The following is a 14,572-nucleotide window of genomic DNA, read 5'->3' as shown; positions in this document are numbered from 1 at the left end:
AAAAAAAAAAAAAAAAAAAAAAAAGAAATTTAATTTTGACTAATTTGCTTTATGAATTTTTTTTTCTTTTAGTCCAACTGTAATCATGGAAGTAAGGAATGGACTCCAGAAAGCTGGATCAGACCACACGGTTAGAGCCATTGTGATTTGTGGAGCAAATAACAACTTCTGTGCAGGTAACTAAGTGTCTAGATCTTTCCCATTACCTCTAGAACTATACCCAGATGACACCCAGCAGGACATCGGCTGTCCCTATGGGTAATGAACCGGGGACACTAGAGTGGAGGTGAAAAGCATCATGGGTGATGGGGCATATCTGTCCCAAGAGAGACCTAGACAGGACTGGGCCTTTGAAGAACATCTAGCTTTGATGGCCGATAGCTGCTGCCTGCTGTAAGCTTGCTGATGTGTGTCTGCTCTACATACGTCCCTTCTATCCTGCGAGAGCTTAGGCCAGTCTCTGATATCCTTACCTCACTGTCTCTGCCTGTAGAGTAGGGTCCATGATTTCTAGTTGAAGGAGATTGTGTGAGATTAAATGAGATGCCTCCTCGGCTGAGTATCCTTGTACTGTGTCTGCACTCAGAACACGTTCAGGAAACATGACTGTTTATTCGCAGTCTGGAAATGAAGTCTGTTTTCCTTCGGACAGCCCCTATCCCCAGTGACCATACCTCTGTTTCTCTGTGTCTTCACGACAATGCACAGCACAAATATCTAAAGTGATGACTCATCTGGTGTAGTCCGTAGCACCTCTTTCTTTCCTTGCCCCAAGAATGAACGTATTGCACCTTTTGATGGAAGTCACATGGGAATGAGGGCCCAATACCAGAGGTCTTCAGTGTTTGTAAATGGTAGCCTTGAGAGTACACCCGTTCTGGAGTCAGGATTAAAAACAATATAAAAATACTGGCCATAAAATCACTGCTTACATTGCCTGCTCAACACTGTAGAGATTATTCACTAACCAAAAACAAAGCAATATGTTTTTATACACATTTTAATGCTCAGCAAGTCCAGCTGAGGACTGCTGAGGAAGAGATAGTGCTATAAAATATAAAGAAGTACATGTGCAGGGTAGTGGAGTACCTGGCAGGGCCATGCCAAGGTGTCCCCCTGAGAAATCACGCCATGAGGCAGACCTGATATAAGGGGTGTTACATGGGAAGGGAGAGGAGTGAGGACTGGAGACGGGGTAGAGACAAGACATTTATACACACCAAATACTATTAAAATTAAAGAAGAGAAAGCAAACCAGTGCATCTGAGTGCAGTGGTCTTCTCCTGTAGCCTCGGCACTTAGAAGGTTGAGGGAGGAGAGAGGTGAGTTCCAGGTCAACCTAGGCTATGTAATGAGTTCTAGGCAAGTTCAGGTTACACAGTGAGACAACCCCAAAAGAAGAGAGTCAGAAGGGGAGGAGAAGGGCCACAAAATAACATCTGGCACTACCCAGTCATTGCAATCACATACTCTTAACCTCAACAGCCACTCATACTAGGCCTGCACAAGACTGATCCTATCCTTAGACAGTTATGGGTGGGGGAGGGGACTTGGGTATACCTCTCTTTGCTGAACTATTGACCACTGGTAGAGCCTGGGAGAGGGGTGGTCATCGTCTTCTGTTTGTATACTACCTGCTAGCCACCAGTCTCTACTGGATAATTCCAAGCCCATGGTAGCACAGACAGCTCTGGCTAAACTCAATGGAAGCAAGACACAAAGGCATGAATGTGGGAAAGGGATTTTGTGGAGAATGAGTGTTAGGCAGGGGTTGGCGGGATGTAAGAGAGGGTGAGGGTGTATGAAATTATCCAACAACACATTTAATTCATTTTTTATTAAAAAAAAGTTGAAAAACAAAACAAACAGGTAACATCGAAGATGCTAGAAGTATGAATTAGGAAAAAATAGATTTCCTAAAAGTGACTCAAAGAGAAGCAAAGGTCAAGCAGTTGTGTAACCGTTAAAGAAAAGGAATCAGAATTGCCTGTGGTGGCACAGGCCTGCGCTCTCAACTTAGGACGTGGAGGGTGGCACAGGCCTGCGCTCTCCACTCAGGACGTGGAGGGTGGCACAGGCCTGGGCTCTCCACTCAGGACATGGAGGTCCCCCAGATTATAAGATGAGTTTCTCATAGCCTGAGCTACATAGTGACACCCTAATAAATCAAAAATAAAATGAAATAAAATCAGCTGGTAATCAGAAAACTCACAAATTCTAGACCCAGGTGGCATCATTGGCAAACTCTCCTACAAATTAAAAAAAATACTGCTCCAACTTGACCAAAAGATTCTAGGAAGGAGAGGGATGGGGCCTGGAACCTTCTCTTGATTAGTGTTCCAAGGCTGCTGAAACACATTTTCATAAGCTGTTATATACTATATTTAATTTTATTGCTGTGTCTTGGCCAATCAGCTAATAACTCAGAACTTTAAATTTCTCAGTGGTAATGTAGAAGATCATACTATGTAAGCCAGTTGGTCGGAAAGCTAAAGGACATGGATGTGGGGCTGTGTGGCTCATGGCCTGGTGTATTCATGTGATGTGGAGGAGGGGAAAGGGGTGAAGCAGGTCATAAGTTGAACACAAAATTTTTTTGTTTTTGTTTTTGTTTTATTTATTTATTTATTTATTTTTGAGACAGGGTTTCTCAGTATAGCCCTGGCTATCCTGGAACTCACTCTGTAGACCAGGCTGGCCTCGAACTCAGAAATCCGCCTGCCTCTACCTCCCAAGTGCTGGGATTAAAGGCGTGCGCCACCAATGCCAGCTTACAAAATTATTTTTTAATTTAAACTTTTTCAGTCCTGGAGCCTTGTGCATGCTATGCTGGCACTCTGCAGTTGTACTACACTGTCATCCCTGAAGTCATTCATTTTTAGATTTATACCAAGCTTACTAATGCCCTGTGGAAACACTATATGAATTACCTGTTCTGTCAGGTAAAGACAAAGAATAAGGCTTTACAATATGTTCTCCTTGTTAGAAATGCACACTGAACTTCAAGTTAGTCAGGATAGGTATTTAGACAAAAAGAGTAATTGGCACGTGCAGACCATAAATCCACTTACGTATGCGTGGGAAGACTAAGGACTTACCAAAGCCTTAAACTTTGTCTCTGTGTGATAATATTTAGGTGGCCCTTCGTGATGGCTGTTGTACAGGTTTTACATTTTAATCATTCCCGCATCATTTTTATGATCCAGAAAGACAAGCCCTGTTAATTTTCTTAGTAATAAGAAATCTATCAGGGGCTAGAGAGATGGCTCAGTGGTTAACAGCACTGACTGTTCTTGCAGAAGACCAAGGTTTGATTTCCACTCACTGAGGCGGGATGGCCGCCACTCACCAACATCGTAACTCCGGTTCCAAGGGATCCATCGCCCTCTTCTGGCTTCCAGCAGGCACTGCAGGCATGTGTGCTCAGACATGACATGCAGACAAAATTCCCGTAACTTATAAAACAAAAATAAATAAATCATTTTAAAAATGCTTTCAGGAAATCTGTCAATGCTAAGCTGGTTACTGACGTAACTCATAGGTAGTTTGCCTTTTACTGTGGCATCTTACACTGTAATGGTTTGTGCACTTAGTGAGGAAAGGGTGACTTTTTTTTAAAAAAAAGATTTATTTATTTTATGTATATGAGTACACTGTCGCTGTCTTCAGACACACCAGAAGAGGGCATCGGATCCCATTACAGATAGTTGTGAGCTACCATGTGGTTGCTGGGAATTGAACTCAGGACCTCTGGAAGATCAGTCACTGCTCTTAACCACTGAGCTCTCTCGCTAGCCCGACATTCTTCTAAAATAGGTTGGTGAACAGCAAGAGGCACTGATTATCAAAATGATAGACTTAGTAAAGAACCTAGTTCTTTTTATGAACTTTTAAATCTCTCCAAACTTAGAGCTTCTCTCTACAAAATGGGAACACAGAATGTGGAAGGTTACATGGTTCACCGTAAAGATTGGACTTTTCCTCTCATTTCCTTCTACTTATAGTCCGAGAATAAAGCACCTCTCAGTCCCAAGGCATCTGAGGTTCTAAAACTGGCTGGGTCCGCTTGTGTTAGTGACCAAGGCTCAGTTCTTCTGAACCACTTCCCCTTGTCCCTGTGTCTTTAGGTGCTGATATCCATGGCTTTAAATCTTCCCATACCCTCTCATTGGGAAGCTTGGTAGATGAAATACAGCGATATCAGAAGCCGGTGTTGGCCGCCATCCAAGGTGTGGCTCTTGGAGGAGGACTAGAGCTGGCCTTGGGCTGTCACTATCGGATTGCCAATGCAAAGGTAAGAGGCTCCCAGGAGTGCGGTTAGGGTGGGCTTTGTCTTCGGTGCCAGCTCTAAGTGTGGCCTATGCCTGGGGCTGATGACTTTGAATAGCTAACTTACTGCTAACAGTTCTGTGCATCTTGAGAGCTGGTGCTCAGTCATTTGGTCCCTGCTCCCTTTTCACAGTGTTCCCTGGGCCTTACGTTCCAGAATTGTTTTGTAGATGTCCCATTGGGACTGGACTCCACAACTCTGCATTTTGATCAGTTGTGATTTTCTATAATGGTCTTCAGTTGTTATAAAGAGACACTTCCTCCATGAGGGGTGAGGACTACACCCATCTTTGCGGATTAGGGCAAATATTTACAATGTAGTTAGTGATTATGCTCTTCAGTAAAGTGGTGGTTGTAGGTTCCCCTCCAAGATCTATGACTTCACTAGCCAAGTCATTGGCCAGATTTCCATTTCTAGGAATGATTTCCCTTTTGTTGAGCAGATCTTCAGTCCAATGAGAGCTGCTGGTTACCATGAAGGTATGGGTGCTGCTACAGCACTCATGATGCTTGTTTTGGTTCATGGGCATCATAGCTGGCTTAGATGGCTGGTTGCTTCCCTGTCTTGGAAGCTTGTATACCATGTAAGCTAGTCCTCAGGGAGACTTTCTAGTCACTTCCAGCTCCACAGTCTCTGGTCCCTGTTTCCGAAGTACATAACATCCTCAGCAACAGGGTCTTCCCATCATCTCTGCTCAGCAACAGGGTCTTCCCATCATCTCTGCTCAGCAACAGGGTCTTCCCATCCATCTCTGCTCAGCAACAGGGTCTTCCCATCCATCTCTGCTCAGCAACAGGGTCTTCCCATCCATCTCTGCTCAGCAACAGGGTCTTCCCATCCATCTCTGCTCAGCAACAGGGTCTTCCCAACCATCTCTGCTCAGCAACAGGGTCTTCCCATCCATCTCTGGGAGACAACCAAGGCAAACAGCAAGATTCTAGAGTGGGTTGGGAGCCTCTTGAGCAATCATGACCAATAGCTCAAATGGGGACTTCTCATGCCTGGTGTTGCTTTTTTGGTTAAATAACCTATGACTCTTGTGAGCATTTTCAGCCTTAATGGGAAAATGCCATTTAAAACATTTATGTATGCATAGATACAGATTCAGATGTGTTATATGTAATCTTAGGTAAATAGATAATAATTTGGTACCTTATGACTCTTTCAAACATCTTGACAGCTTATCCTCTTCCCTCTTCTATTTTTTTAAAATCACCTTTCCCTTTCCTAATTAAAACTCGCCCCACTTTTACTGTTTCCCCCTAAGAATTACTTGTACCCTGATGGTCCCTTCTCTATTGAAAACTGTGCAACACTTCATGAATATGTATGCCATCCTTGGCAGCTCCCATGCCAGTCATCTCTGTGTCGTTCCAGTTTGAGTGTCTGTGCTGCCCAGCTGAGCACCTGCCTTTTTTGTTATACTCATTTGGCAGGCATCACATGTGTTTCATCATGGCTTACATTCACATCCCCAAATGGCTAATGATTCTCAGCATCATTTGCCACTTGTGTGCTTTCTTTGGGGTGTTGTTTATTCAGATAATCAGCCCATTATTAGTCCATTGTCCTTTTATTGTTAAGTTGTGAATATTCTTTGTAGTGTGGAGATAGGAGCTCTGTATCATTCTTCCCCTCCTCTGGGTTTTGTCCTCACATTCTGATGCTTGCAGGAACCCTGAGAGCTGTAGAGGCTACTCTGTTGTCATCTTTCAAGTGTCATTATGGAGTCAAAGGGGAAAATGTGCCCAAGATAGGATGTGTGAAAAGACACCAGTTAGAGGAGGCAGCAGACACTGCCCTCTTGACACTGTTGCTGATTTCAGTGAAACTGTTTCTTATGGGTGGGATCTCATGAGCGCACTTTCCTAACATCTCCTCCCACTGTCTCCTTATGGTGGCCTTTCTGCCTTTAATGTTTTGTAGGCTCATGTTGGCTTGCCAGAAGTCACACTGGGGATTCTTCCTGGTGCAAGAGGAACCCAGCTTCTTCCCAGGGTCGTTGGAGTTCCTGTTGCTCTTGACTTAATTACCTCAGGTAGGTGGAAACCCGGGCTGTGATTTGGATCAATGTGGAAAACTAGACCAGCATCTAGAAAGTCTTGTCTTGGTCACTTACTACCCATGTGGGTTCTAAGGAGACTACTTTAGCTTCTCTGACTACAAGTTTTGTCATCTGTAAAATAGAAACAACCACTCCTCTAAGCACTTCCAAAATATTTCCATGAGGAGCCTGTGTGAGATGAGCAAAGGGCTCGTTGACTTGGGGTCATATTGCAATTTATCTTTCTTATCTGTAGACCACGTGTTCCTATAGGAACCATAATAGTCAGAGCTGGTTTAGAAAGTTTAATGTCTGGGGCCATGGGTATAGTTTAGTGGGAAGAATATTTGTCCAGCTTGCATGAAATCTAGATTTGTTCCTTAGCATAAAACCAGGTATTTATTCCAAACAAGTGTGGTTAATCGTGAGCTTGTGGGCCATCTTTCCTTCATCATGTGCACAGTAACAGTACCCACCAAAGGATGATGTAGATTGTGTGCTGTGCTTAGACCCTTCTTAGAGTTTCCTATTCATTAGCTTCAGCTTGATATTGCTGTTTTCTAAGTAAGATCAAGATGAAGTTCCCACTTGCAGATGACGTCCTAGTGAATGAGCAGTTAATGCAGCAATGCTTTAAATCCCATTATTTTAGCAAAAAGTTATGTTAATGTGTAATGAATTTCTCATCATTTTAAAATTATCTCATTCAGAAAACTTTCTAAGGTTCCCAGTTTTAATTTCCACTACAGTAAATATTGACAAAAAACCCCTATGTAAACAGTAGCTCTTTAATTTCTAAGAATATAAATAGGTGATATTTTAGAACTAATATTAGAGATCTATATGCTCTGATTTAAGAAAAACTGACAGGGGTTTCTGTCTGCATCTGTGCTGGGAGATGATCTTGTGCCACAGTGCTCCATACCCAAATACCTTCAGGAGAGAGCTGGTCTCTCAGGAGTGCTAACACACCAGCAAGCATGGGTAAGACCACCACTTCTGCTCAAATTCCTGGCCCAAGAGGAACCTTCCCAGAGCCATCAGGACACAGGAACCAAGGAACAGCCAGGGACAGGATCCTTCCAGTTTCCATCTGCACCCTGGAGCTGACCCTGTGCCACAGCTTTCCATACCCAAATTCCTCCTGGAGAGAACTGGTCTCCCAGGAGTACTGATATACAGGCTTGCAGGAGGGACAAGCCATAGTCAGAGACAGCAAGACCAACTAACACCAGAGATAACTAGATGTCAAGAGGCAAGGACAAGAACATAAGCAACAAAACCAAGGCTACTTGGCATCATCAGAACCCAGTTCTCCCACCACAGTGAGCCCTGGATACCCCAACACACCAGAAAAAGCAAGACTCTGATTTAAAATCACTTCTCATAATGATGATGAAGACTTTAAGAAGGACATAAATCACTTCCTTAAAGAAATGCAGGAGAACACAGGTAAACAGGTAGAAGCCCTTAAAGAGGAAACACAAAAATCCCTTTAAAAATTACAGGAAAACACAGCCAAACAGGTGAAGGAATTGAACAAAAACATCCAGGACCTAAAAATGGAAATAGAAACAATAAAGAAATCACAAAGGGACAATTCTGGGGATAGAAAACCTAGCAAAGAGATGCAAGAAGATTAAAATAATCCCATGCATCCTATCAGATCGCCACTGACTAAGGCTGGTCTTCAATAGCAATGAAAACAACAGAAAGCCCATATACACATGAAAGCTGAACAATGCCCCACTCAATGATAACTTGGGCAAGGAAGAAATAAAGAAAGAAATTAAAGACTTTTTAGAATTTAGTGAAAATGAAGGCACAACATACGCAAATTTTTGAGACACAATGAAAGCAGTGCTAAGAGGAAAACTCATAGCTCTTAGTGCCTCTGAAAAGAAACTGGAGAGAACATACACTAGCAGCTTAACAGTACACCTGGAAGCTCTAGAACAAAAAGAAGCAAATACACCCAAGAGGAGTAGACAGCAGGAAGTAATCAAACTCAGGGCTGAAATCAACCAAGTAGAAACAAAAAGAACTACACAAAGAATCAACAAAACTAGGAGCTGGTTCTTTGAGAAAATCAACAAGATAAATAAACCCTTAGCCAGACTAACCAGAGGGCACAGAGACAGTATCCAAATTAACAAAATCAAAAATGAAAAGGGATATATAACAACAGAAACTGAGGAAATTAAAAAATAATCAGATCCTACTACAAAAGACTATATTCAACAAAACTAGAAAATTTGATGAAATGGACAATTTTCTAGACAGATACCAAATTCCTAAGTTAAATCAGAATCAGATAAACCATCTAAACAGTCCCATAACCCCTAAAGAGATAGAAGCAATTATTAAAAGTCTCCCAACCAAAAAAAGCCCAGGACCAAATGGGTTTTGTGCAGAATTCTATCAGACCTTCAAAGAAGACCTAATACCAATACTCTTCAAACTATTCCACAAAATAGAAACAGAAGGAGCACTACCCAATTCATTCTATGAAGCCATAGTTAGACTGTGTAGTCTCTCTTAGAGATGGAACAGTTTCTATCTAATCAGGAATTTAGCACAATTTCCTTTCATAGAGGACTTCATAAGAGATTTTTTTCTACTTCTATCATGCTTAATGTTCCAAATATATTTTAAAAGCTCATTGAGTGCATATTACTTTTAGCTTCAGAAGATATCATGTATATTTAATAGGCATTTAACTATTGTAAATTATTTTGATGACTTAAAAATGTCAATACTGAGTTTTATATTTTAAAATAAATTTTATTAGTTTAAAAAGGATAAAAAAAGAAAGACACTTTAAAAAAAAACTGACAGAAAATCAATATGAGCATGGGCCAACATAGAAACCAACAGTCTATATGAATTAAAAATTGCTCTGTCCTCTTAAATGAGGTGTGTGGAAGGAAAGTTAGAAAAACTAGATGTACTTAACTCAGATTCACTCAAACAATCAGGTAACCACTTGTTTAATGATGAGTGTATTTTAAAGAATGAGAAATATTTAAAGTGATTTCGACTTCTTCAGAGCATGCTTGGAATTCAGCGTTCTACAGAAATTCAATGCATATGAGACAGCTTATTCAGCAAAAGACAAAATAGAAATAGAAGCATAGAATATATGGGTGGATTCCGAGTTTGCAAACCCAAAGGTTTACAGAATTAAACCAGTGAGGAAATTGAAGAAACTCTTTAGGAAGCTAAGAGTGTGCCAGAGAAAAATCAGGAAGAAAAACGACTTCTTAAACGAGAGAAGTGAAGGGAACTTGGCTTGGGTTTTGCTCACAGTACAACTGACAGGATGCTGCTGTCTGCCCACAGCACTGACTCGTTCTAGCACCACGAGAAAAGAAGCAGAAACTCTGAGATGGAAAGGTTTTGACTTGTGTAGCAAAGGCCCTGTGAATCAGGGGAGACGCTAGCACAGGACTCACATGCCTGTCTTCTTGAGTAGATGTTGTGATCTGGTGGCTGGGTTGGAGGTTAGCTTTAAAATGATAGCTCAGAGACGTTCCAATGAAGACATTGAAATTTTAATCTTTGGAAAAAAAATCTTGAAGAAATTTGGAAAGAAACATAGCAGTGTCAAATGCATGGGAGATGCTCTTGGTCACTCTGGGGTCTCCCCACAGCTCAACTTCCAGTGCTTTTGGCTCACAGCCTGATAGACAGAGGTCCAGTCTACACTGTGTGTGGCCCAAGAAAGAATGCGTCTCGACCTGGCTTGAGCGTGCAGGGCCTCCTTGTGTTTACTTGTTAGTAGTGTGGATCAGAACTGGGCCATTAAGGCATTATTAACCGAAAACACAGCCATGAGATTCTTCTGTGAGACTGAAGAGCTTGGCAACAGCCAGCCCCTCTACGGGCAGTTCCCATTCCCCCACCTTGGTATCCCAGAGTTCCTTGTAGGCCCAGATTTCATTTTCCATGCCTTGGTCTTTTTGCCTTGGCTAAGCAGGTTCACTAATGCTCACCCAAGTGAGAGGACACTTGACACCACTCGCCTGCCCCACACCCTCACCGGATGAGGTGGTTTGGAAGGCTGTTACCAAGAACAACCCTCCGCAGAGAGCTGATTCCACCAAGCCTGGGATTCGGGGCTTCACTTCCCTGCCAGGGCATTGAAGGAGCAGTAGTTGAATGGCATCTGCTTCCTTTGAAGCTTCCATAGGAAGTAGGGTTGCCAAGCTTGCCCAGCCTATGATCTAGGTCAATGTCAAGGTGCTGGGTAACCAGAAAGGGATAAAACTCTGATTTCTCCTGTGTGATTCTCACTGTACTGTGTGGAACGCCAGCTTAATCAGCATGGGTTCTCCTGTTCAGCCCACTAGGGTTGTGTTTGGGGACTGTTTCTTTTCGTGATCAGTACAGTTCCGATTTGCAGTAGGTACAAGGTAGATATCCCTGCCATTCTGTTGCTGTTGTTCTTCAACAACAGCCCCAAACCCAGCCATTTCTCACACTTCTATAGACACACACAGGGTTATACACCTCTATAAGGACCTTAAGAGACCATGCGTCTTTTACTGAATCCTCAGAATTACTATGGTAAGCATAACTACCTCCATTTATCAGACATGAAATTGGAGTCCTTGCACAGTTCCCTGTGGTTTCTCTAATAGTAAGAATTAGAGCTACCATTTTAATTCAAGTTTTGTGGCTACATCTGTAGTGATGCTCAGCCACAACAGTCCAGCCTGGGCGTGGTGGTTCACACCTTTGAATCCCAGCATTCAGGAGTCAGAGACAAGAGGATCTGAGTTTGAGACCACCCTGGTCTATGTATGGAGTTCCTGGGCAGCTAGAGCTACGTAGTGAAATCCTGTCTCCAAAGCAAATCAAGTACACAGCAGCCAGGTTGGTCTTAGGCATTTCACTTACCAGTTCGTATCTCCGGGAATGGCAACCTTCCCCACTAGACAGAGCAATGGCCCCTGTGTGTCCTCACACTGTTATTTGATTTGTTTTATTTCCTTTTTCTCCAGGAAGATTTATTTCAGCAGATGAAGCACTCAAGCTTGGAATTCTGGATGTGGTTGTAAAGTCAGACCCAGTTGAAGAAGCCATCAAATTTGCTCAGAAGGTCATAGGTAAACAATAATAGAAAATAGCACAAGACTGGGAATAAGCTAAGTGTGCACTCTAATAAGGAACTCCTTAAGTAGCTGATGGGGCATCCATGTAGTAGAATGTAGCCAAGCTTTAAGTCGTATTGATCTGGCATAACCTCCATGGTATATTGTATCAGCTAATGAAAACAATGTTATTTTACGGGGTGTTTTGCTGATGGTGTAACAAAACAAGGGCGTAGGGGTAGGAGAGAAGGTAAGTATGCTTAGAGCGAGTGCATATGCATAACTGCTGTGTATGTCTGAAGCTTCCGGAAGCATTCACAGGCAGCGAAATGACTTTCTGGAGTGAAACTGGACATTTGCCGGAGTTCAAAGGCAATGGTTTATAGTTTATTTTGCCGTGCTTTGTGGATTTTATACCCTGTGAGTGGTTTTTTTGTTTGTTTGTTTGTTTATTTGAAAAGTAGAATTAAAGTTGAATCAGAGGAACAAGTATGGAGCTGGTCAGGATCTGCATGGCTCTCAGAGACAGCATGGCCTCTGTCTTGGGTAAGAGACTTCGCCCCTGCCAGGCTCTCAGAGCAGTGGTGTTCTTCAAGCGTGCCTTTAGCACCACCTACTGATAGATGGTTCACTGATTTTTGTTTTTTGTTTTTGTATTTCAACCTGCGCCTTTAAAGCTAGGAAAAATTGAAACCATAGCTGAGGACATAACGGGGAGCTGAGTGCAAAGCCAGAGGTCAGTTCCCACTAGCCTTCCTGCGAGAAAATCACAACAGAAGCCAAACAGTTTGATAACCTCTGCTGGAGAGTTTATGGTGGCTGCAGCCTCTGACTGAGCAGGGAGAAGCTAAAACTGCCTAAGAAAACACTCATGAGGACTGTCGGGCTCCAGGCAGCATGGAGCATGTGCTAGTCTCCACTTAGTGACACGGAAGGCTCGGGGTCACTCGGAAGGCACGCCCCTGGCAGGGACCATTTTTTGAAATCATTTTTTATGGTCCTACTAGTTGAAGTTTCAGCCTAACAGTGGCACTCACACTACAAAGAGGAGGAGGTACTGATGGGAAAATACTGCTGCCTTCTAACCAGGAGGCAGCAAGTCGTTCCAGCATGGAGGAGCCCTCCCTGCGGTGCTCTGTTTGTGTTTCTGTGCTCCAGGGAGGGCTGCTTGGCTTGTGGACGCTGACCTGGCTTGTGAGCACAGACTTGCTCGATTTCCTTGCAGAGAGCGGCCCAGGCCACTATTGATTTTTGTTTGTAGCAGCCTGGGTTCCCTCAGGAAGTTCTGTCCTTCCCTGGTTTTCCTGAATTCTGCTTCGAGAGTTGAGTGCTTCAAACAGAGGATAGGGACCAAGGTCTACTACACTTACACTGTGCTCTAGGGTGGCTAATGCTTTCGGCTTTTAAAGTTAATTCTAAGCATCAAATTCCAAAGTTTATAAAACAAAATGATGCTGGTCTCAGCAACATTACAGCTTGTCCACTTGGTGGCCACCCCAATGTTGAGCCATCATCTTCTTTAAAATTTAAGTTGCCCTTCTGGCTGGGGGCAGTTCTTTGTGAGGGCTTTAAAACTTTGTTGAAAAGAGTGCATGGCGGTGTGTAAACTTGCTTGTGGTGAACAAATGTTTCATCAGTGACTCTGCCTGAGTGATAAATGTTGTTTTATATATATACACACACACACATATATATATATGCGTATATATACATATGTATATGTATATGTATATATATATTTATATATGAAGAGAGAGGGGAAGAGAGAGAGAGAAGGGGCAAACATCCCCCTTTTATAATAAGCCAGGCATTACCTGGGATTTTGCTTTTATTGTGGTGTGGTTTTCCGTTTGCTTGCTTGCTTGTTGGTTGTGTGGGAGGCTCATTGGGAGCCAAACTCTGGGCATTGCACAAGTATGATAGAAGTCACCAGCCCTTGCTTCAATTGTTTTTCTAGCTTAGGTTATGTTAGTTTTCCCAAATATTTCTAATTTTTAATATGTTCGACTTCATGAATTTCTTCATAATATAAATAATTCATAATTGACCTTATTTACAGTTCTCCACTTAAGTAATAATCCAAACGAAGAATAGTTAGAATGTCCCCTGAGCTTCCTTAAGTTTCCTCGATGCTTAGTTTATGAACAGTGAAGTTCATTCATTTTAAGTGTAGCACTTGGTGAGTGTCGGTAATCGCGTTCAGCTGTGTGCTTTCCGCCAGAGAGTAGTGGGCGATATTACCTTTCATCTCAGAAAGCACTGGCTTCTTCTGGTAGATGCCATTCAGCTGAGACTTACCAACTTCAAGACACACTAGTTTTCTGGTTTTAGAATTTCATATCCATGTGGCGTTGGGCTCTGTAAGACTTCTGTCACTTAGCACGTTTTCAAGAGTTGTCTGTGTGGTCCCATGTAGTAACAACTGACTACTCTCCGTTACTGAAAAGTGTCCTATAGTGTGACTGAACTATAGTTTCTTTAGAATTAGTTTTTAACCACTCTGGATCCTCACTGGTCTTTGAGGACATGAATTTTACACACACACACACACACACACACACACACACACACACACACACGGGTTTAGGTGCCCACATGTGCACACACAGTAATACTAAAATACACATACAAGAGCACATGCTTATCTGATTTTAAAATCATTTCATTGAATTAAGAAGATTATAGAACCACATGGTTCTGGTGCCTAACTCAAGTTCCTTTGTTTTGTTTGTTTGTTTGTTTGTTCGTTCTCCCTAGAAAATTTTATAGTATTAGGAGTTCAGTGAAATTATGGTTTGTTTTGAGGTGGGTGCTTGGCAGGGAACAGAGTTCATTTACTTATTTAGCACCTGTGTATCAAGTTACTCTACTTGTATATCCAGTTCTCCCACCTGTGTATCAGTTCTCCCACCCTTGTATCAGTACTCCCACCTGTGTATTCTGCTATCCCACCACCTTTTGGAGGGAAGAAAAAAAAAAAGACTCCTTATGCCCTGTGGGCTATCTCTACTCCTGTATTAAAAATCAATTTACTATTGGGAAAAGATCTTTACCAACCCTATATCTGATAGAGGGCTAATATCCAATATATACAAAGAACTC

The 14,572-nt window shown here is 42.4% G+C and overlaps 1 protein-coding gene and 1 non-coding gene across 2 annotated transcripts in view; one reads left to right on the top strand and one right to left on the bottom strand.

The window, feature by feature from the left end:
• The window catches only part of Ehhadh (enoyl-CoA hydratase and 3-hydroxyacyl CoA dehydrogenase), a 31,729-nt gene that overhangs the window by 10,354 nt on the left and 6,803 nt on the right, over positions 1 to 14,572 (top strand). Inside the window, exons 2-5 of the mRNA XM_031363501.1 lie at positions 73 to 176; positions 4,128 to 4,294; positions 6,257 to 6,368; positions 11,381 to 11,485. Coding sequence (XP_031219361.1) covers positions 73 to 176; positions 4,128 to 4,294; positions 6,257 to 6,368; positions 11,381 to 11,485 — 488 coding nt within the window. The remainder of the gene's footprint in view (positions 1 to 72; positions 177 to 4,127; positions 4,295 to 6,256; positions 6,369 to 11,380; positions 11,486 to 14,572) is intronic.
• LOC116086663 lies at positions 5,632 to 5,737 on the bottom strand. The gene has a single exon (XR_004117041.1). It is a non-coding gene; the product is annotated as a U6 spliceosomal RNA (small nuclear RNA).

This window comes from Mastomys coucha, unplaced genomic scaffold, assembly GCF_008632895.1.
Source record: "Mastomys coucha isolate ucsf_1 unplaced genomic scaffold, UCSF_Mcou_1 pScaffold12, whole genome shotgun sequence".
Classification (NCBI taxonomy): domain Eukaryota; kingdom Metazoa; phylum Chordata; class Mammalia; order Rodentia; family Muridae; genus Mastomys; species Mastomys coucha.
This window is presented reverse-complemented; position numbering and strand designations above follow the sequence as displayed.